At 39.8% G+C, this 24,835-nt stretch overlaps 1 protein-coding gene across 1 annotated transcript; it reads left to right on the forward strand.

The window, feature by feature from the left end:
- Window positions 1-100: 100 nt before the first annotated feature.
- bub3 (BUB3 mitotic checkpoint protein) lies at window positions 101-16,729 on the forward strand. The gene is made up of 8 exons (XM_060939224.1): window positions 101-242; window positions 3,163-3,357; window positions 3,461-3,530; window positions 3,823-3,974; window positions 4,063-4,221; window positions 9,009-9,186; window positions 9,263-9,479; window positions 15,727-16,729. The coding sequence occupies exons 2-8, from the start codon at window positions 3,163-3,165 to the stop codon at window positions 15,734-15,736; spliced, it is 981 nt and encodes a 326-aa protein (XP_060795207.1). The 5' UTR covers window positions 101-242; the 3' UTR covers window positions 15,737-16,729.
- Window positions 16,730-24,835: the final 8,106 nt, after the last annotated feature.

Below are 24,835 nucleotides of genomic sequence, written 5' to 3' on the forward strand. Positions count from 1 at the left end.
TAATAGGAAGTGGAATATTTTTAACCAATCAAAAGCGCCGCGGCTTCATTCAAATTTACGAACTGTCCAATTAGGACGCAGCTTGGATTTCGCCGCGTGAGACAGGAGCTAAACAGACCGGAAGGGTAATACAGTTAGCGAGGCGACTAGCTGCCGGAATATTAGCTCAGTCATACCGTGTTATTATTATTATTAATTCTTCACATTTTTAAATAGGAACGGTTTTATTCGGAAATTCAACGGTAAGTAATTTATTACCGAAATGTATATTGATAACTTAGTGATGATGTATTTGTGTTTTGTAGTAGCTAGCCATTTTGTTTTAGCTAGCCTGCTAATGCTAGCATGACTAGCTAGCAGTTCTGAATGGATGCTGGGTAACGCGTTGGATTAACTGAGAGACAAAATATGAAATATATATAATACGAAATATATTAAAATAAAAATTAACCATCATCTGTATAGTTTGCAAGCTATTTAGGTAGCTGGCTAAAGCAAAATCAGCTAACTGACAGCCATCTTACTTAGCACTGCTGTATTGAATGTAATGTAATGTAAACTCTGACCTTATTATAATTAACTTTTTTTTAACAAAAACGTTTTAACTTTATACAACTCTTGTGATCTTTAAATGTTTCCACTCCATATTAGTTCTGTACACTTTAAACAGTTCACTAGTATGAACCCAGCTTTAAAACATTACTTACTGATACAGATCCACAAAGATACTCACCGGCCACTTTATTAGGAACACCCCACATCCATCCTTCCTCCCTCCTGCTGTTTGTTTTCTGCAGTTCTGTAATCAGCCGATTCCTTGACAGCAGCACGATGCATCAAATCATGCAGATACAAATCAAGAGCTTCAGCTAATTAATGTTCAAACGTGAGAACGGGAAAAATTGTGATCTTAAAGAAGTGTGACTCTTTCTTTCTTTCACTGTGGCATGGGTGTTGGTTCGAGCCAGATGAGTATGAGGTTTGAGGATTTCATAAACTGCTGATCTCCTGGGGTTTTCCACACACAACAGTGTCTAGAGTTTACACAGAATGGTGCAAAAAACATCAAGTGAGCGACAGTTCTGTGGGTGGAAAAAACAAACGCCTTGTTAAGACAGGTCGGAGGAAAATGCAGATTGGTTTGAGATTTCTTTTTTGCCGGGAAAGATATAGTAACTCGTATAATCACGCTTTACAACCATGGTGAGCAGAAGACCACATTGGGTTCCTCTGCTGCAGCCAAGAACAGGGATCTTAGAATCAACAACAACACCACGAAGTTCCTATTAAAGTGGCTGGTGAGGGTATAAAGGTGATTTTTAAAAGTTCTTGATCAGTCTGTTCAGTACAGTAATTATTCAATGAAGGAAGGAGGGGCGGCACGGTGGCGTAGTGGTTAGCGCTGTCGCCTCACAGCAAGAAGGTCCGGGTTCGAGCCCCGTGGCCAGCGAGGGCCTTTCTGTGCGGAGTTTGCATGTTCTCCCTGTGTCCGCGTGGGTTTCCTCCGGGTGCTCCGGTTTCCCCCACAGTCCAAAGACATGCAGGTTAGGTTAACTGGTGACTCTAAATTGACCGTAGGTGTGAATGGTTGTCTGTGTCTATGTGTCAGTCCTGTGATGACCTGGCGACTTGTCCAGGGTGTACCCGGCCTTTCGCCCGTAGTCAGCTGGGATAGGCTCCAGCTTGCCCGCGACCCTGTAGAACAGGATAAAGCGGCTAGAGATGATGAGATGAAGGAAGGAAAGGGTTTCTGCTTTTTGATTTGCTGGAGGATTCTTGAAAACGTTTCACCTCTCATCCGAAAGGCTTCCTCAGTTCTGTCTGACTAATAAAAGGATCTTCGGATGAGAGGTGAAACGTTTTCAAGAATCTTCAAACAAGTCCAGTTGCTCTCTTCTACCATCCACAGTTTACTATTAGTCTGGTTAACACCAGACCATATCACAAGTGAAATATGGTCTGGAATCCGCCTATTGAATTTCTCGTAGGTTTACGATTGTCAACGGCTGTTTATTGGACGTTGCGAATGTCTATCATTTGGCGTATACGTAGCCCATGGCCAATCATGGCAGTTGTACCCGGTGACGTAGTTAGAGCGACGAAGAAGAGAAGGAAAGAGAAGGCAAAACAAAAATAGGAAAACAATGGCACCGAACGATTACTGCCGTTTGTGCAAGACAAATATGAGAGAAGCTGGTTTGGTTAGTTTGGTTCGTATCGCTCGCCGCCATGTTAAATGCGGTCCGTAAACAGTCCCAAATAAACTACAAGCTTCTGTTTGTCGAGTAGTACGCGTCACCGTCTTTCCACCCCTCCCCACTCTCTGATTGGCTCCCTAACTCAGGCGAGCCTTTAGACCATAGTTTCCATGCTGTCTTTTCAGATCGGAACAATTGTGCAAAGCAGCATGGGATTTCCCAGGCTAGTTTACTATGACCTGGATGACTGAGAATCTTCACAGACATGCTGGAGGCTTTTCTTTAAGTGGCCCTGAAATCAAAATCAGTGTTTCAGAGATTTTTGTATTTCTTCAGTTTAATTTTATAGTTTGTCCCTTCTGGGAATGCGGTTAATATATTTTTGATGGATCATCCAGTTAGAAGCGAAATGTACATGTTCTAGTCCTCTCTCAGGGTGCGGCTTGCTCTCCAGTTGCAGCTTCTTGGCTGTAATCGTGTTCCATTGGTGTGTGTTTGTGGCTTTGCCAAACTTTCATAATGTTGCTGTATTTATTGCTCGGATGTGTTGGAGCTCTCCCGGCAATGATCCTGTGGTCCTCAGTCACCGTCAGTGCTGCTGGTGCTCGACCTCGACTCGAACACGTATGCCATGACTCTGAAAAACGCACGGCGTGCTATTATCTAGGATATCGTCCTGGTTAAAATGGGTATGTTTGGGTCAAGGCAGCGGTGAGAAATCCTCCAAAGACTTTTTGCTGTCTTCCAGATTAAGATCGTTCCTTGCCCAGGTTTGTTTGGATTCAGCAGGGGTGTGGCATGGCGGGTCTCCAACGCTGTTTTTGTAAATCAAACACATGATCGGTCTGACTTCCTGTTTCAAAAGCGTCAACGTATACTAAAATATTCCTACTTGTATTAAAATCCCTCAGTACCGGTTGTGCGTTAGTGTTTCATGACCTTTCTTTCATCCTCGTGTTTTTAGATGACTGGCTCAAACGAGTTCAAGCTGAACCAGGGACCTGATGACAGCATTTCAGCAGTGAAGTTCAGCCCCAACACCTCACAGTTCCTCTTGGTCTCCTCCTGGGACTCCACTGTCCGTCTCTATGACGTCGGTGGAAATTCGATGAGGATGAAGTACCAGCACCTGGCCCCAGTGCTTGACTGCGCTTTCTACGTAAGAAAACCGGGCTTTCTTCTTAGATGGGTACAATTAGAGAAAAGTGGAAGAAAAAAAAACACCACACACACCCACAATAAATTGATGTGTTTTGTTTCAGGATCCGACTCACGCGTGGAGCGGCGGGCTCGACCATCAGCTGAAAATGCACGATTTAAATACAGATCAAGGTCCGTGATTAATAATGTCAGACAGCAATGGGGAGGAGTTGATCTAGTACTGTCTAATAAATGTTAAAAAGGTTCAATTCTTCATGCAGCACAGAGATGTTCAGCAACGTTAGTTTGGGCTTGTTGTCATGGCAACTGACCGACACCACCCTAATCAGAAACAGTTGGACGTCATCATTAGATGATTTTTCAACTTTTTTTTTTTTCATGCCGATGGTGTTGCCATGACGATGCAAACTGCACTTTAATTATAGTAGTGTCCGTCACTGATTGTGCTTTTCCCGCTCTATAGACACGATTGTCGGTACACACGATGCTCCTATTCGGTGTGTGGAGTACTGCCCAGAGGTCAACGTCATGGTAACGGGCAGTTGGGACATGAGCGTGAGGCTGTGGGATCCTCGGACCCCGTGCAACGCCGGCACTTTCACCCAGCCTGAGAAGGTACCGAGCGTTCTCAGATCAGCGTGCTCCCTGTGTGCTTGCGCTAAAGCGCCACCTTCAGACCCGCCCACTGTTCCGTGTGTTTCAGGTGTACACGCTGTCTGTGGCCGGGGATCGTCTGATCGTAGGTACGGCGGGACGCAGAGTGCTCGTGTGGGACCTGAGGAACATGGGATACGTCCAACAGAGACGGGAATCCAGCCTGAAGTATCAGACGCGCTGCATACGAGCATTTCCAAACAAACAGGTCCGCGCTGCAAGCGTTGTAGATTGTAATTAGAAATGGAACAATACCACTTTTATTTATCGATACCGAAACCGAGAGGATCAGTTGATACCAAAACCTTTTGATTTTGTTTTCTTTAAAAACTACGAAGCCTTCAATTTATTTTATTTTTAAATAATTCCTCTACCACTGATTCCTTATCTGATCTAGAGTAAGTTGAGATTCTTGTTAGTGATCTCTCATGGAGTAGTTAAATAAAATGTTTGGATTTCTCTGGAATTGTCAGTTTAAACAGCAGCTGAACTGATCAGCTTTTTGGAATTCGATCCAAACACGGTCGAAATGTGAACGGTTAAGTGTCCAAAATAGTTTTTCAGTAGTTTCAGGATATTGTAAAGGTGTTTCAGCCATACAGGTTAGTAAGGAGGCGTAGACTTCAGCCATTGGCGTTGAGTTCAACTTGTTTTTAACTGAAGCGCTTCATACTTAAACTTTTTCACAAAATCAGTTGTATAAAGTATCAGCGGTAACAATAGTAAATCCTAACAGGATGAAAAAACAGGCAAGTCTCTATATACACAACAATATTCTATCCACGTTCACTGGATATGACCAATCGCACGCTACTGTACTACTAGGCTATCAGCTCATATACCGTGAGTAGAGAAAAACAAAATGGCGGAGCATTACTGAACCAGCCGAGGACAAAATAAAAACTCCACTTGAAAACAAAACCCCCAAAAATACAAAAAAAAGCAACAAATAATGGAGAAAAACAATTTGATGGTAAGAATGGTGTACGCCCCCTCAAGAATTATGATCGCATTTTTCATAAATTGCTCCTGTCATTTTGCCAGTTTGTTTAAATTCTTCATCTTTAAGCATTAAAGCTAGACGGCCTTTCAACTTCATAAAATTGGTGTAATTTCATTCCCTCTGAAATGTGGTCATTGTGACGTATGTTTATTTCTGTAATCTATCTCAAAATATCAGGCCATTCTGTGGCTGGGAAGTTATTTAATTTGAGTGGATTAAAGCAAATAATGTGCATGAAATCGCTCGCTTGACTGCGTGAAGCAGACAGAGGAAGTCTGTATGTGCGTGCACGCATGCGCAGATTTCCCTTTGAGCGTGCACTGACCGTTCCATCATTCTGTCGCTAAACAAACAGCTGATCACACCGAGGTGCTCACTGAGCACCGATTATTTATTAGTTTGGTCCTGCGTTTCCTTTCCTTCGTATATAACATAACGTCTTTTCTTCTCGCTTTCTTTCCGTTACTGTAGTCGGTCTTTGTTTCATTCGCGTCCTCCATTTTTCTCTCCTGTTTCAAATTTGTATCCCACAATGCCTTGCGTGAACGGGGAAAGCCCACCACGTGATGCATGATGTAGTATCTTGTATTGGGTCATGGTGAAGCAGGAAAAAATAGTGGAGAATTTAGGGCCACGTGGAGATAAATGCGTTAATTGTTCTATTTAAAAAAAAAAACCTAATAAAATTGGAAGCCTGTGATTCGAAGTCAGTAGCTTTCGGTCACTAAACAAAAGTAATTGGGTGTCGGGAAAATTCTTTTTATGATCTAAACTTAAAACATCTGAAAAGCAGTTTCGCTTTAGAGATTTGTTGAACTTTTATTTATTTATTTCATTTTTTTAAAGACTGGTTCAAAAGCTCAAAGGCGTTAGAAAATTACAGAAAACGCCACTAAAGTCAATTTGTGCAGCCATTGATAGGTTTTTAAGAAGTCCGACTAAGTGGAAATGATTTTGTCGGACGTTTTGTAGAAACTTTTTATTTCTTGAATTTGCTAAAAATAAAAATGCTGTTTCTTGAAATCCAGTGACTGTGGATAAAATAAGTTATTCCACTCAATCTCATCATACATGACTTGTAGACAACTCGGTGCTACGCGCCTCGTCGGTTGTCAGCTCATGTACGACTCGATTTCGTGGAATATCTCTTAAATATTTTCACTTCCAAAAATAATTTTCCAATCCAATTACCGTTTGTTACAGGATCCAATCAATTTGTTTGTATCAGATCAGTGCCGTCCCTAACATGAGGTGAAAATGTGAATTTAATTGCATTTAATCTGAACCTTTAAGTATTTAGTAGTAAATTTTAAGTACCTCTTTAAATTCATTGACCACTCTAGTAACTTTTAAGATCCTTTTATTGGTATTCTTAATAGTAGTTGTGACTTTTTAAGTACGTTTTAGATGTTAAACTGAATAACTTTTTAAGTGACGTCTTGAAGTCCTGGATGGAAAGTCACCTTAGTTCTACTATAAGAATTCCTAGTTATAAGTAAATGCACTGAAATTTAGCATTTCGTAAGCTTTTAGGATACTTTAAGAATATCTTAAAGCTGTTAATTCATCCCGTGTAAACATGTGCGTCTTTTTTTTTATATACGCAAACGCCCCTTATTGATCAAAATTAACACGAAAATATGAACAAATCTGCACGATTCCATAAACATCAGAAATAATACTAATGAATCAGCTTCAGCAGTGAGGAAACAAGCCCCGCCCACTGGTCCCTTAGTCCTATATAAAAATCAATATATGTTATGTAACAAATAAAAGCACCACGTTCAGCAGGATGTCCAGGATCTGAGGAAAGAAGGACGTGAAATGGTGGAGTAATAAATTTAAGTGAAGTTAGTGCTGCTTTGATCAGAGGCTTCTAATAAACCTGGTGTTTTTTTTTTTTTTTTAAATAAAATTTAAATGACTCCTGTTTGTGTCTCCAAAGAGGAATAACCCTCCCCTGCAGATTGTTAGATCGCTCTCTGAACCATGTTTATCACTAGGTTTATTTAATCGAGGGCAGGTTTACTTCTATAGCTGGAGTCCATACGGAACCAGTAAACAAATCCATATTTCATACAACCCAAACGCTGAAAGAAATAAATTAAAAACACATTAACGTGATCTGTGGCACAGCTGTGCGTTTCCCCTGCACGTAATCGCATCAATACAAATATAATCATTTTATTCAACATGAGACAGACGGAGGGACTGAAACACTCCAGTCACTGTGTAGAACACACGGTTTAGACAGAATTATTAGCACAATAATCATTTAAGGAGTGAATTTTTATTGTGTGCGGTTTTGTTCAGGGCTTTGAACCAGAATTTTTTTCCTATTGGTTCGTTCCGAACAGAAACGGAATTTTAACGTTTCCGGTTTTGGGTTCCACCATTAAATAGACGTTCCCGAACCGGTTAGAACAAAAAAATTTCGTTCCCGGAACGGTTAATTACGTTCCCTGTCAGCTGTTTAACAAATGGCTATAAAATTATGTCTCTGTCTCATCCGGCTTAAGCCAAATGTAGGCTAATTCTATTACAACCTTCATTAAATAAGACAAGAAATAATTCAAAACAATTATTATTTCAAACAGAAAAAGTGCCAAAAATGAAAGATAATTCGTTTAGTGTGTTACCAAAGGCTAGTCAGGCCCTATAGAGGGCTACCGCATGACGTCACCGCGCCGCGAGATTTCGGTAGTCGCCATATTGGAAGACCAAGTACACATCTATGCAAGTATATACATACATAAAACAAACTACACCTGAAATGTAGCCAGGGCCGGTTCTGCCCTAATCTGGACCCGGGTGCAACATCGTGCAACCCCCCCCCCCCCCCCCCCCCCCCCAAAAAAAAAAACCAGTCTAAATCAGGACAACCATCACATAACTATAAACATTTTATATCAACTATTTTAACTAAATGGGCTATAATAAATAAGCCTGCAGGCAGCCACGGCGGGCTGCCTCAGAAAAGTAACCATTCAATGACACAACTGAAAGCCTGCAGCCATGGCGGGCTGCCTCAGAAAAGTAACCATTTGTCCTACCTTAAAACTCGTTTTGCATTTTCTGCCTCCTTTTTTGTATTTTCGACCCTCCGTTTATTTTCTTTCCTTTTCTGAAAACCCGCACTGTAAAAAATGATTTGTTGTTTTAACTTAAAGTTAGTGCAAGGGTTGCCTTAAGGGCTGCCTTAAAATTTTGAGTTCACTGAAATTAATATAGTAAGTTCACAACAATTTAACTTACTATGTGAATTCCAGTGAACTCAAAATTTTAAGGCAGCCCTTGCACTAACTTTTTTAAGTTAAAACAACAAATTTTTTTTTTTACAGTGCGATTTGTGTCCAGACATTTTGTTCTGCTACCAACGAACTAACTCGTCAGGTCTCGTCTCTCGAGTCCGCGATGATTCCCGTGGGAAGGGCAACAATTGATACATTTTTACAAACAGCCAATAGGGAGGTTGCATCGTTCAGGCTCTTCTTTGCTCAGACACTCAGTAATGCACTTATTATCACATGGAGACGTGATAGCAGTCCACCTTCCCGCTCTCTCCATTCAGTCAGCGAACGTCACACAGGAAGTGAACCCCAGCGGGTCATAGAAACTTGCGCAGGAGAAGAATGGCTTTTTTATTTGTAGGCTACGGAAACTTTGAGGAACGAAATAAAAACCGGTATTAACCGGTTACCATTATTTTTAATAAGCGTTTCTGTTCCGGAACATAAAAAATAATAAAGTTTGTGGTTTCGTTTCTGTTCCATGTGAAATAGAAAAAGTTCCCGGTTTTCGTTTTCGTTCCTTGAACCGGTTCAAAGCCCTGGTTTTGTTATATAATAATTCTGTAATTAACTGAATATACCATCACATCTTGGTGTGCAAAGAAATAACCAGGGCCGGTAAAATCCCGAATTAAACTGCACATCATTACAACTGTAGTGTAGTCTGAGGAGTGTGTGTGTGTGTGTGTGTGTGTATTGCAGGGCTACGTGTTGAGCTCGATAGAGGGCCGAGTAGCCGTGGAGTACCTGGACCCAAGTTTGGAGGTTCAGAAGAAGAAATACGCCTTTAAATGTCACCGTCTGAAGGAAAACGGCACCGAGCAGGTCTATCCCGTCAACGCCATCTCCTTCCACAGCCTCCACAACACCTTCGCCACAGGTCACACATCTTTTAATGGAACTTTTAGTGCATACATGTGTGCGCAGGTGTAAATGACCATGACTCGTTCCTGCAGGTGGCTCGGATGGTTTCGTGAACATCTGGGACCCGTTCAATAAGAAGCGTTTGTGTCAGTTCCACCGTTACCCAACCAGCATCGCCTCTCTGGCCTTCAGCAGCGACGGCTCCCTGCTGGCCATCGCCTCCTCGTACATGCAGGAGCAGGGCGACATCTCGCACCCCGCCGACGCCATCTACATCCGACAGGTCACCGACGCAGAGACCAAACCCAAGTAAGTGCGCTCTCTCTGACGCGCGTGCACACTCTGAAATCAAGCCAATAAGTAAACTGAACGACACAGAGGACCAGGAGTAAAAAGTGAGACTTGGAGAAGCCATTGAGAGGAATCGCATAACATATGGGACTAGAGGCCAGGGATGTGGAATAGAACATTTAGTATTTAGAAGATTTCTTAAATGATGTAATTTGAGGACTCTTTTTTTGGTATTAAAGACCCACTGACAGTCATTTCGTATTAATTTTTAAACAAACAATATATGACTCCAAAGATAAATTCTGGTTTTAATTCTTGGTTTAACTGTCCGTTTTAAACATCAGAAGTAATTTTAAATTTCGCGCAGGGAGATTGACCTGGATATGAACTGGGCTCATTCAGAGATGCCGGAAGTGACGTCACATCAGTGTGTCGTTTTTGTTTACAAGTCACTATGTTGGTTCAGTTCTCACAAGTCTTGTGATATTGAGCTGTGGTTTTGTTGTGATTTCCTTGCGTGAAAAAGTTAAATGGCGTCTAACCGAAAAGGGATTACCGTATTTTCCGGACTATACGTCGCTCCGGAGTTTAAGTCGCATCAGCCAAAAATGCATTATGAAGACGAAAGAAACATATATATATATATATACGTCGCACCGGACTATAAGTCGCACTTTTTTGAAGGGTTATTCTATCCATAGAATGTGTGATTGTATCTGATAAGCGGCGCGTGGTTACTGCGCGACTGCATTGTTTATTTAATAAACGAACAGCTGAGCAGTGATAACGCGCCCTTTGCCCTGTAAGTAGCCTAGTCTGATTATTTTAAATATCTACTACTATCTTTAATACTATCACTATCGTTATTACTAATAGCCTATATTATTATTATAACTAATATTAGTAGCCTATTACTGATGCATTAATCAGTTTGCTTTTAGAATATTTTTACCGGTAGGGCTTATTATCGCCCCATGGCTCTTTTATCTGTGTTATTAAAGCTGTAGTCATCATCGAGGAGTGTCATTCTTCATTTTTGTCGAATTTTATTTCATCAAATCAGAGGTCAGGTAGGCTATAGGTATATCATCTCCAAAGACAGGTACGGTAGTAAAAACAACCGTCTAGTGAAAAAAACAACAACCACCGCTTTTAAATCCCCTACTTAAATCCTTAAAATGAGTCATTTAACTCATGTCTTGTGTGATCTGATCTCCAATGGTGAAATAAACCGGTTGTGATGAGTACAGTCTGTTATTTTAGAAGATAAATGTAATATATAATTAATATATAAACTAATAAAAATTAATATTTTATAATATCACGACATATTACTGTCTGTAACTGTTTGTCACTAAAGCGTTTTCTAAGATCATAATGTCTGATATTATTATTATTATTATTATTATTATTATTATTATTATTATTTTACACACACAATAAGCGCATGTGCGTAAAGTTATAGTAAACCATCCCCTGCCTTTTTTTTTTTTTTTTTTTTTTGAGTCGCCGGACCCACCCACCTCCTGCGTTCTGGGACCTCCCACTTCACAAATTAAGCACTGCCTAAAATCACTACATAACTTATTTAAATAACTATAGGCCTATCATTAATAATAAAACACAGGTCAATCAAGTTTATCAAGCTGATGATTTCACTCCAAATCAGCAAATCCATTGAATTCCTCATCCTCAGTGTCGCTTCTGAACAACTCTGCCTCCAGCGGCAGACGAAGCGCCGTTTCCTCCTCTTCTGCGTGGCTGTCGTCAGACTCAGCATCAGCTCCAGTTATTCCGCGGTGGAAAAAAAAAAAACATATATACGTCGCACCGGAGTATAAGTTGCATGGCCAGCCGAACCATGAAAAAAAGTGCGACTTATAGTCCGAAAAATACGGTATATGTGTGGCTTACGGGTGTTCTAACACCACGTCGGAAGGAGTGAAACTCCATTCCTTTCCTTGGAAAAAACACCCTGAAATAGCAAAAGAGTGGGAAAGAAACGTTTCCAAAACGCGTGCGAACTGGAAGTCAACAAAATGGTCACGTCTCTGTTCAGCACATTTCGAGGAGCACTGTTTCACTTTGTCGTCCAGAACTCGAAGAACGTTTGATCCAACTTATCCACTGGTGTTGGAGGAGTCAGCTGTGCCGACGTTGTTTGACAGGCCCGGGCCGAATCAATCTGTCAAAAGAGAAACAGATGACAGCAGACCCCCGAAGGGGCGGGCAAAAAGCGAAAGTCCGGTGGTGCCTTTGCCAAAAGAGAACGAGCCAGGGTACGTGGCTATGTGTTGTTATTCAATACATGTATGTTGTTTAAAATTTGTTGTAACGTCACAAATGCGTCTTATACCATTGCATATTACTTATCAATAGGCCAAAGCAGCTAATACCAGTAATGTACAACAACTGAAAGGCCAATACCTTGTTTCATATATTTAGTTAGGATAATATACATGATATATGTGTGGAGTGATAGATATAAGATGTCATCCGGCATGTTTTTTCCTATACCATAAAAGAAAAAAAATTACAACAAATTCCTTTCATCACCCCCTCCTCCATGTCTTATTATAGAAATCGAAATACTGACAGACTATAATATAATGCAACTTTCTTCAAATTAGACGCTCCAAGAAATAGAAGACTCAGAACCCAATGTACATGTGCCAGATCATGCAGAGGAGGTTATACCAAATATTGAATCTGAGGTTTGTCACAGACCATGCAGACATTGTTTTCAACTTCTACATGCCATGAAATTGTTCAAATGTTCTTTTGTCTCTTTATGTTATTCTTATTTTTGTATTGATGCCGACTGTGTTGGTTCAAACTGATACGGTAAAACGCCGAGTTTTGGATATTCTTCATAACGCTCTTCATGCTCTGAATCAGAAATATCCGCATATTCGCCACTGAAACTTGACGAAGAACAAGAGAAGTGATCGTCTTCGACATGAGCCATGTTTTGTTTTCATGCAATCCAGAACAACATACACTGATGTGACGTCACTCGCCCTAGCGGCAAAAACGGGCAAATGGCTCATGGCGCTTGTAGAAGCCGGGGCAAAAAACACAAAATCGGCTCTGAAATTCTTGATTTTCTACAAAGACGACCCTTTATTCAAGTTGAGTTTTGGATATTTTATTTCACAATACATCAATAAAACAATAAATACACATATTACGTGGTGTAAAAAGTTGTCAGTGGGTCTTTAAGGACTGTGGGGGAATGGCACTAGAAAAGGGAGTACTCTCGAGTTCCGAATAACCGTGCATGCACGGCTATTTATTTTTGCGAAAAATTCCCGCCTGCACGGTCTTATTCGGGCCTACACGCTTATTCTATTTGTCAATACAAGCACGTGTGACGAATGAGCGAAAATAACGCCTGAACACAAACGACTCACTACGCACATGCGCAGACACAACGAAGCACCGCCGATGCACCAACAACACTGCCGGTGGTAAACAACGGTATCTATGATCGATTTCAATCCACCGAAAATTGACATGAATTTCACCCATCCAGTTCCATATTCTTGAGATATAATAGCATAGAAGTGAATTGCAATGCAATTTTTCCAAGTAATTAAATACTTATGCCAGCGGTTCAATATTGCTGGCCCTTTTCGGGTCCTGGCCGGTTCCATAGACCATAATCACGGAAATGGCCGGGAAGCGACAGTCAACAACTTTTGACTTGGTTAAGGTTAAAACACTCAATGAGTCTTAAGTATGGTAGTTGACCGTATAAATTTACAAATACAGATACGTCCTAGGAATTAATGTTACCCCAAATGACATGCATATTACATCTGTCGCTTTTGGTTCACGATCGGATCTAGGTTGGTAAGGTCAAGGTCGACAGACATTGGAACTAGGGCCAAGGGCCTCAAGAGGTGCATAAATGTCTAATAGTTTATTTGCTTGGATAAAAAAGCAATTTTACCATTTTTGTTGACTGATAATATTGTTGTGAGTTTTGTCAATTTCAACATAACTACTCATTATGACAAATTGCTATTTACTCAATGTTTCAGTCATGGAGAAGGATGAGTTTTCATGTGCACTTATTCCATCGGATTGTACCCATTTTGACACCAGTAGGTACGAGGCCATCAGATGTCATGGTGATGGGAACTGTTTGTTTTAGATAAAAAGAACACGAACAAGAAATTTTGACAGCCATGATATGATTTGTCTGTTTACTGAATTGATATTTGGTCTCCTAGATCTGTTCAGCATAATTTTCTAGACTACAAGTGTGCTTATCGCTTATTATATTTGTCCTAATGTGCCATCCTATACTCTTATTCCCAACTGCACTATTATTCGAAACTCGAGAATTTTCCGGCCTGCATGCTTATTTCCACCCTACACTCTTATTAATTTTTGCCCATTTTGCCGCCCTACACTCTTATTCCCAACTGCGCTATTATTCGGAACTCGAGAGTAGGGTTTTTTTTTTTTTCCTTTCTTTTCCCTGACACCTTTTGAAAACTCTGATATGGATGAGGAATAGAAAAAAGGTACATATGGATGAGAAAAATATTTTTTGGTACTTTGAGAACTGTGTGTGTGTAACCCTTAAATTATGGGTCAAAAAGAAATCTTGCAAGATTTCTTGAATTGTTCAAGAATGTAATTTGAAGTCTTTTGTAGTAAGGATTTGGTGGGGGAGTACTGGAAGAATTATTGAGAAGGACTAGAATTTTTATTTTATTTTTTGACACTCAACTCTGCTATGGATGTGGAATTGGGGGGGAAGGTACTTCAAGAACTCTTAGATAAGGATTCAGAAACTGGTACCGAAACCACTTCTGAGTAGTCCTTTAGATTAAAAGCTGGTGCTTTGAGAACTCGTGTAAAGATTTGGAAAATATTTGGTATTTTGTGACCCCTTGTGTGTATTTGCAGCTCTTGGATGGGGACTAAACAAAAATGATACTCGCAGAACACATGAATCAGGAAAATTAGCAGTCCTTGTCCGTTGCTCAGGGACTAGAAGAAAAACTGGTCCTTTGAGAACTTGTCTGTAGAGATTAGAATATATTTGGTAACCCTTACTTGTGCTTGTAAACCTTGGAAATGTTGGCACTAGTGGATCTCTTGAATTCAGGAAAAATTATAGCCTGGCAAGCCAGACTAAATGTGAATATTTAGTCTGGCCTCGATCCGTAGACATTTCCGAAGCGGGTAGGAGGAACAAACCGCTGTCTTTCAAACTGTCTCTGTGCGTATAGGCCAACGCTCTGACCAATCAGCGCAACAGTGACTGTGACGTAGTCAGAGCGACAGAAAGCAGTGGGGGAGGCCTTGAAATAAATAATTTTTCAAAATGCGTATTAATTAATAAACAGGTTCTAGATATTAAGAAGTTTGGAGATAATGACCACAAGTTTGGAGTCTGTACCACATACTCATTTTTTTTCCCCAAGTGTTTTTCAAGGGTTTGCTTAAACTGTTTTTGAGAGTTTTTATTTAGTGGTGTTTGGTGAAATAATTTCCCTTAAATTTAAAATAACGGGAAAATAAGAAACAATCAAAAAGTAATGTTTCAAAGCTGTTTATTAATTCTTCGTACTGCACAAACTAGCCCATCCTTTTGGCTACGAGCGGAGCCAGCTGGTAGATCAGACTTTTGCTATAGCCGGTCGGCAAAACAGCGAAAATGTCCTTCTTGAAAAGGAATGAGCGGAGAGCCTCTTCCTGCTCATGTTTCAACGAAAACTCCAAGTCTAATTCTTCTAAAACCGATTACAAAGCGGAGTCAAACATGCGCTGTTCACTAGCCGTAGCCATCTTTCCTGTTGCGCTTTCTCCAGCGTCGCGCAGCCTTGTCGTCACTCCTGCAAAAGCCCGCCCAAAGAATCCAAACAAAAACCTTGCGTTGTGATTGGCGGGCACGATTTGATGCCCAGGGTGTTTTTGTTTATATGGTGCGAGGCTAGATCCACTCACTAGGCAAAAAATATTTTTGGCCGCAAGGCGGTTGGGTCTAGTTTACTAGGCTAGAAAAATTAGGTATTTGAAAGAGATTTTGTGTAGATTAGAAAAGACGGGTACTTCAGGACCTCTTGTACAGGGACTAGGAAAAACGGGACTAGAAAAACTCTTGAGAAAGGGCTTCAAACCAGTGTGGTACTGTGTGAGTTCTTGGAAAAGGACTGCTGCTGTCTCTGCTTTCAGATCGTGTGTAAATACAGAGCTGACTGTGAAAGCGAGGATTTATTAATAATGCTGTGTGTTTTGTTGGCAGGTCAACCTGAGGCTGTGTTCCGGTGTGTGTTCAGGATCAGTGTGTTATCCTGAGTCCTGATAAGGTTCTGCTGGTATCCAGTTGTTCATACGTTTTTGTTTGTTTGCCCCCCCCTCCCTCTTTTCTACACATTCTCCTCTTCTCATCTTTGTAAGTAACAAGATAGTAAAACTGTGTGTGTGCGCTGCTTCTCACTGTAATATTTCCTTCCTTCCTTGCCTTTTTAGTTTATTCATGGATGTTTTGCGTCACCAGAGAAATCCAGCCCATTAAATATTCCTGTTCAGCTCAATAAAATTTAGCTTTGATAAGTTTTAAAAAGTTTTTTGTCTTCTAATGAATTTATAAACACACAAAGCTTAAATGTGTGCCGCCGCCCCCCGGATGTTTGAATTGTAGTGTTGCTGATGTCAGTCACAGCAGACGAACTGAAAATAACATGAAATGGTGAGAAATCACAGATCGCTGCATACTGATTTACTTTCATATGGCATTCCACACACTGTGTTATTCCGTACACTACACTATTCCATACAATTACACATACTTCTGTGGGCCGTACACATTGGTATTCCATACACTACTGTTTCCTGGAGAGCAGGGATTCTCAACCTTTTCTGCTTTAATGCCCACCTATTCATACTTGTAATGAGTCAGGGCCCGTAAAAAAAAAGACCCCCCCCAAATTATTTTGGCTCATCTATTCTATTAGAATCTAATAATCTACTTTGAAAGTGTATTAATGGGATGCAACATCACTCCCTGTTACAGATGGGAGCCCAGGAATTAAATAAATGCAATAAAACAAGTTTTTAAAATGTAGGTGTTGTATTTAAGACTGTATGGATGTGCCAGAAGCCAGACCATGCATGCAGGGCTTATTATATTTTCTTCTTTTTTTTTTTTTTTTGTATGTGTAATTCTTTGTATCTGTACATGCACGACCCCACCAGCTCTGCTGATCAACTTATCATGTTTTAATAAAGTCATTCCTTTATTATGAGTTGGAAAATTATCCATCCGTTGAGTTCCCAGATGTCCCAAACTACCTGGTGCTGCAGACATCGTTCTACACGGATAAACGGATGAAAACCTGGAAGAGCATGGAAGTGTACAACTCTTTATCTGTGGCTGGGTTAAAGATCTAGGGATCAGGACATTACAAGATAAATCCTGTATCGTTTATGCCCAGGTAAGGAGGATTTTCTGGGCTTTTTGTACACATCTTTGTGATGTTTGCTAGGATGGTACAAGTTTCAGTATTAGGTGTAAACAAACCACAGCCTCCCTGCTCTTCTCTTCCAACAGGCATCACAGATCCATAGAATTTACCCACAAATATATTTATTTATTCTGCTCACTTTTCTCTCTGTGCGGGTTAGATGCAGAGGAGGAATGTGACAAAAATAAAGGCTCGTTCTTAATTTACCCACAAATGTATTTATTTCACTTAAAGTGTACGGCAAACCAGCTAACGGAGTTGGGACACTCTGACATCCTAAACTGGTTAGTGTTTGGCTTCAAACTTGAAAAAAATTTGCAGCCCGCTAGATGGTACTTCGCAGCCCAGTGGTTGAGAGAGACTGCTGTAGAGTACGGTATTCCATACACTACTCTATTCTGCATACTTTGGTATTCCATACAGTTAAGTATTACATATACTACTGTATACTGTACACTATGCTACTCTATACACTATACACTGCAGTATTCCATACACTACTGTATGCTGTATATTATGGTATTCTGTATGTCATACATGCCGGTGTTCCATACTCTTCAGTATTCCCTATACTACTGTATGTTGTAGACTGATATTCTATATACTACACTATACAGCATAGAGTAGTGTAGTCCATACACTACTGTATGCATGGTATTCCATACACTACACTATTCTTTCCACTACAGTTTTTCATATGCTTCGGGATTCCATACACTACTGTATGTTGTCCACATCAGTATTCCATACACTACATATGCTGTCCACTTCGGTATTCCATTTACTATGCTGTTCTGTGCTGCAGTATTCCATATACTACAGTATGCCATACACTTTGGTATTCCCTATACTCCTGTATGCTGTAGACTACAATATTACATATACTACACGATACAGCATAGAGTAGTGTATTCCATACATTATGCTATTCCTTACACTGCAGTTTTTCATACACTTCAGTATTCCCTATACTACTGTATGCTGTACACTTGGATATTCCATACACTTCGGTATTCCCTATACTACTATATGCTGTAGACTACGATATTCCATATACTACACTATACAGCATAGTGTATTCCTTACACTGCGGCTTTTCATACACTGCAGTATTCCATACACTACTGTATAATGTATATTATGGTATTCTGTATGTCATACATGGCGGCGTTCCATTAGCCTGGGCCCGCCCATCCTAAGCGTGACGCAACACGAGGGCCTGTTGCGAGCAGAGCTTTGAAGTCGCGTTAGCCAGACTAGTGTTCCATACTCTTCAGTATTCCCTATACTACTGTATGTTGTAGACTGATATTCTATATACTACACTATACAGCATAGAGTAGTGTATTCCATACGTTATTCCTTACACTGCAGTATTCCATACGCTACTGTATGCTATGGTATTCCATACACTACACTATTTTTTCCACTGCAGTTTTTCATATGCTTCGGGATTCCATACACTACTGTATGTTGTCCACGTCGGTATTCCATACACTACATATGCTGTCCACTTCGGTATTCCATATACTATGCTGTTCTGTGCTGCAGTATTCCATATACTACAGTATGCCATACACTTTGGTATTCCCTATACTACTGTATGCTGTAGACTACATATACTACACGATACAGCATAGAGTAGTGTATTCCATACATTATGCTATTCCTTACACTGCAGTTTTTCATACACTTCAGTATTCCCTATACTACTGTATGCTGTACACTTGGGTATTCCATTCACTTTGGTATTCTCTATACTACTATATGCTGTAGACTACGATATTCCATATACTACACTATACAGCATAGTGTATTCCTTACACTGCAGTTTTTCATACACTTGAGTATTCCATACACTACTGTATGCTGTACACTTGGGTATTCCGTACACTTCAGTATTTTCTCTATACTACTGTATGCTGTATTCTATGCTATTCTTTCCACTGCAGTTTTTCATATACTTCGGTATTCCATACAGTACTGTATGCTGTCTGCTACCGTACAGTATTCCATTCACTATGTATTCTAGATGCTGCAGTATTCCCATACAATTCAGTATTACATAAGCTCATGTATGCTGTACATAATGGTATTCTATACACCGCAGAACTCCATGCAATTTGGTATTCCGTATAGTACTGTATGCTGTACACTATGGTATTCCACACACTGCAGCATTCCATACACTTTGGTATTCCGTATGCTACAGTATTATATAGTACAGTAAAGTGTGTGTGTGTGTGTGTGTATTATAGTATTGTGCTATAGTGTAGTATTGTATTATAGTATAGAAAAGTGTGTCGTATAATTAAATAATATTGGCTGGTGTTGAGTGGTCTATCAGATATATTCCATTCAGCTAGCACGATACTGAACAAGTCGAAGACAAGTAGCTGAATGGAATATGTCTGATTGATAGACCACGAAAAAAGCCAGCTATTTATTTATTATTATTATTATTATTATTCACATTCCTTTCGGGTGTTCAACGCGTCTTTCTCTTTCAAAATTCTCTCAAAATCTTCTGTATTTAAGGAAGCGAATCTGGCGGCCATGTTTGTTTACAAATTGTCACAGTCATTCGTTAGCGTGGAAGTTTTATGTCTCCGACGTGTGACGTCATGTCTTGACAACCATGCAATATCGTAAACCATATTCAACGCTCATTCACCATTGGTTAGAGAGATATAATACATGTAGGATAAGCGATATGCTAACAATATTGCATGCTATCAAAGCAAATGAATGAAACCTGTTAGAAGGGAATAGAACACACATTTTTATTCCATCAAAAAAGTGTCCTGTATGGATGATGATGATGATGCATATCACATAGCAGTTCAGTATGTGTATGGAGTGTAATATTGTGTATGTAGATATAGTAAAATGATTCCTGGGTCATGGTCTGGCGCAGTAACCTCTGTGTTTCAGTCCAACGCTGGTACTCGTGGACACGGACTGGAAATAACTCTCGTATGATTCAATATTCAAGAAGTAATTGTCATGAACAGAAGAACTCGTGCACAGGGACGAGAAAAATCTGAATCGTGGCATTGACAGTAGACACATGCAGCTGTGGTCAGATTCTTATCTCTCCATATCGCTGATGATGGACAGACGCTCACAGACGGAAATCTGTCGCTCTTCTGTACTCATTGCAGCAGTTCATCATCATCATCATCTCCTTGAAAAATATTCTCTGACCTTCAAGGTTAAAGTTTAAGTGTTTGAAGGAACCGTGTGTTATTTTCTGGACTTTTTCAACACCCAAGTCGGTCACAGGTTATACCATATACGATATGGAACAGGTTTTGCATTCACCTTATTTAAAATTAAAGTGGAAGAAATGGGACATTAAGAAAATTTGGAATTAATAATCCAAAGATTTTGTTCATGATTACAACTATACAGTCAAAGTAAATCATATTTTAATTATGATCATTCTTTAATCCGGTTGGACAAGTAGTAAGATTTTTCACTTGTTCTGATCATAACCTTTTTGTTCCTGTGTATTTACTATTTCAGTGAAAGGAGAGCAATTTTAATAAAGTTCATCAAAAAGCTTTTAACGATTGATTTATAATTTTTCAATAAAACTCTAACCATAAACAAAAACTATCCAAAGTCCCATTATGGTGTGTGTATGTGTTCGAACCCATTACCTGAGCTGCAGTTTATAGAGTTAGACTCACCCAAATTCAAAGCTTCTAGAGGAAATAAAGTTGTCTTGATTAATCCAGTAAAACTTGAAGTATAAATTAATTTAAAGAAAATGAGTTGGGGGACAGAATCGCATTGTGAATGAAAACAAACCATAAGTGAGTTTGGCACTGTTGTAAAATTGCCCCGAAATACTTGATGACATTTGTGATAGTTAATGTGAACCACAAGAAAGAAAAATACACTGAATGAAATGAAGATTCATCACAGATATTTATTTTACTGAAGGATTTGATCACCATTTTTCTATGAGTCTAATAATCTATAATTAGATATTACGCCATGGTTATTCTTATACACGCACCTGCTGGACTCGGCTTCCCTGGAATTTCGTACACAGTAACACGGCCGGATCACTAAGCCAATTGAACTGGTTTTGCTGGAACTTTATTGATGTAACTCTTGAATAATTTCTATAAAAATGCTGATTTTCAACTAATATTCAACTTGTCCTGTCATACAGGCAGACGCTGATTTGACTTCCCGGACCAAACACTTGGTTGTCCTGGACAGTCGGACTACCATTAACGCCGAGCATTGAATCATGATCATGCAGTAATTAAATGAAGTTAATTAAACTGTGATATTGGTGTTTATTAGTGTTTGAATTTTAATCCAAATCAATCTTTTCGTATGTATTTATTCATTTGGAGCAGCACCGAGTCTGTATTAAATTGCTAAATGTACACGTAACTCAAACAGAATGCTTCACTTTTTTTTTTTATGAATATGATTTTAAAAATCCACACAAGCATAATAAAAAAACAAGTAATTCCAGAGCGAGCGTTTTTGCTGCGAGCAGTGTCTGAGGACTTCACTGTGGCTCAGCGGAACAGACTCAGACGCTTTCATTTTGAAACAATTGACATTCATAAAGACAGGCAACTCCACGGCCCTGTTTCAGCCTTAAACCTGATTACCCAGAATTCCTAACCGAGTTTCCCTGCCTGTCTCGCCGATGCAGATTGGACTTCATTTGGCACAGAAAGACCAGTTTAAGTCTCCTGCTTTATATCAGATGCAGGGCAGACGCACGGCCTGGAGCTCTAATGCTAACGATGTAGCGGCAGCATTTCATTAGCACGCTAAAGCGCCTGCAGGAAACGTTAGAGAAGCGACCGCTGCCTCGGCCATCAGACCACGTCGAAAGGTTTTCAGACAAATAAAATAAGATCTAAGTTTTACATTTATTACTAGTCGTGTTTTAACCAATAGCTAATGGCTTAGGACCAGTATTCTAATTCTTTCATTCTTGTGCTTGGGCACCAACAGAACGTTCCTATGTGGGCTTAATGAGTAAAGAATAGAACAGTGTGTATGTCATGGTGTCACAGGAAAGTGTTTTATTCCTTTTACACCACAGCAATTTGTCAATAATTACTTGCTTTTTAAATTAAAGAACACATCAGACTTTTTATTCGTTTGTAATTGCGTTTAAAGCTAGACCGCCCTTCAGATTTTTCGAGTGTAGGTCATAAAAAGAATTTTCCCTGGCACCCAATTATTTTTGTTTAGTGACCGAAAGCTACTGAATTCGAATAACAGACTTCCAATTTTATTAGATTTTTTTAAAAATAGAACAATTAATTAATTTAGGGCCATGTGGCCCTAAATCCCCTGCTATTTTTCCTGCTTCACCATGATGCAATACAAGGAATAACTCTTTTATTTTATCCACATTCACTGGATTTCAAGAAACAGCATTTTTATTTTTAGCAAATTCGATAAATAAAAAGTTTCTACAAACCTCCGACAAAAACATTTCCGCTTAGTCGGACTTCTTAAAAACCTATCGATGGCTGCACGAATTGACTTTTTAGTGTTGTTTTCTGTAATTTTCTAACGCCTTTGAGCTTTTGAACCAGTCTTAAAAAAATGAAATAAAATTCAACAAGTCTCTAAAGTTATACTGCTTTTCAAATTTTTCACGTGTAGGTCATAAAAAGAATTTTCCTGACACCCAATTATTTTTGTTTAGTGGACCAAAAGCTACTGAATTCGAATCACAGACTTCCAATTTTTTTAGTTTTTTTTTTTTTTAAATAGAACAATTAATGAATTTATCTCCACATGGCCCTAAATTCTCCGCTATTTTTTCCTGCTTCACCATGACCCAATAGATAGTTTTCACATGACGTCACAGAGTCGGGGATTCCCTGGTGGCGGCCATCTTGGGCTAGCTTACCGTACGGGTCACTGAGCACACATTGTAGCGCGCGAGTTACATTCATTTATATATTATTTACATTTATAGTTACATTACTACTATTTAAAGCTAGCAATGGTGCAAACTTGTTGTATTCACGGCTGTCGTAATAGGTCAGATGATGAAGTCAAGCGGAGCTTTTATGGAATTCCCACTGTACGGGAGCACGAAGGCGAGCAAACAAACAAATTCAGCATACAAAGGAGAAATCTATGGCTTGCGAGAATCAACCGCAAGGATTATCAGCCTTCCAAACACAGCAAAGTCTGCTCCGATCATTTTATAAGTGGTAAGTTGTTTAAATAAACAATCAACTGTGTTTAAGTTTGTTTTTGGAAACCAAAACATCATGTGAACAATCTCTGTAGAATGCCTAACTGGAACCGCTGAGTGTACGTTTACATTGTAATGTACACTTAATATCGCTCGTTTGTCATGTTTCTATTTGAAACTTGTCACTTCACTCACGCAAGGGTCATTTTTGAAAAACATTTTAGGTCTATTCTGTATGATTTGATTTGTGTTTGGGATGCAAACAGCGCGCCTTTTGGCGGATGCCGCCTGAATCGCGCAGATCCGATTTTTTTTTTTTTTAGGGGGGGCATTGGAGTGTCTGATTATAATTTCAAAGTAAATTCTGTATTAAAATTACTAAATAAGCAAATCCGTTACAGTCCATGAAACAGGAAGTATAAGGATGAGAAAAAAAACAGTTTAAATCGAGAAGCTGCGCACATTTGCGCAGCCCGAGCGGTGTGCAGGACTGCGCAAATGTGCACAGCTTCCCGATTTAAACTGTTTTTTTTCTCATCCTTATACTTCCTGTTTCATGGACTGTAATGGATTTGCTTATTTAGTAATTTTAATACAGAATTTACTTTGAAATTATAATCAGACACTCCAACGCCCCCCCCAAAAAAAAAATCGGATCTGCGCGATTCAGGCAGCATCCGCCAAAAGGCGCGCTGTGAATATATAAAGTTGTATATATCAGACAGCCTTTAAAGTTTGATGAAGTCAGTTTCAGGCTTTGGAGCAGGCTTTGGCAGTGTCAGGCTTTGGCAGCCCTGCATAGTCACTTGAAAATGCATCTTTGTCCTCTTCTTAGGGGTCAATTCCCCCAATCAAGGCCAGTTTGGCTGCATACCGTGAGATGTGTATCTATATACTTCTGTTTGCTTGATTTTGCCGACATTGATCTTTATTTTAGAAAACTGACTATATAACTTCATAAATTCGTCCGAGATAACGTAGCCAGTAGTGGCGATGGTCCGTTTTGTTTGCCCACCAAGATGGCGGCTGGGGGGCGTTCCCCGGAATGCCGTGACGTCAGTGAAAACTATCTATACAAGATACTACATCATGCATCACGTGGTGGGCTTTCCCCGTTCACGCAAGGCATTGTGGGATACAAATTTGAAACAGGAGAGAAAAATGGAGGACGTGAGTGTGCGAATGAAACGTGAAGGACCGACTACAGTAATGGAAAGGAAGCGAGAAGAAAAGACGATATGTTATGTACGAAGGAAAGGAAACGCAGGACCAAACTAATAAATATCGGTGCTCAGCAAGCACCTCGGTGTGATCAGCTGTTCGTTTAGCGACAGAATGATGGAACTGTCAGTGCACGCTCAAAGGTAAACCTGCGCATGCGCACACACACACGGACTTCCTCTGTCTGCTTGACTGCACAATTTCAATAACTTCCCAGCCACAGAGTGGTCTGATATTTTGTGAGATATTAAAGAAATAAACATATATCATAATGACCACATTTCAGAAGGAACTAAATTTCACCGATTTTATAAAATCGAAAGGTCGTCGAGCTTTAAAGCTGGGTTTTCTCCTCTCTCGATCGTCATTCGGATCTCCAAGACGTGATATTTGCTGCGGGATTTCGATTGCATCCGTGAGATTTCGCAATAGCTGTGGTAGTGTTTAATCGAATACGAAAAATG

The sequence above is a fragment of the Neoarius graeffei genome, chromosome 14 (assembly GCF_027579695.1).
Source record: "Neoarius graeffei isolate fNeoGra1 chromosome 14, fNeoGra1.pri, whole genome shotgun sequence".
Lineage (NCBI taxonomy): Eukaryota > Metazoa > Chordata > Actinopteri > Siluriformes > Ariidae > Neoarius > Neoarius graeffei.

What these genes read in the sequence shown, in the direction of transcription:
- bub3 (XM_060939224.1), top strand. Translation starts at nt 3,163, where the DNA reads ATGACTGGCTCAAACGAGTTCAAGCTGAACCAGGGACCTGATGACAGC. An exon ending in TGCTTGACTGCGCTTTCTAC is followed by an intron (nt 3,358 to 3,460) that starts GTAAGAAAACCG and finishes GTTTTGTTTCAG; the next exon opens with GATCCGACTCACGCGTGGAG. An exon ending in GAGCATTTCCAAACAAACAG is followed by an intron (nt 4,222 to 9,008) that starts GTCCGCGCTGCA and finishes TGTGTATTGCAG; the next exon opens with GGCTACGTGTTGAGCTCGAT.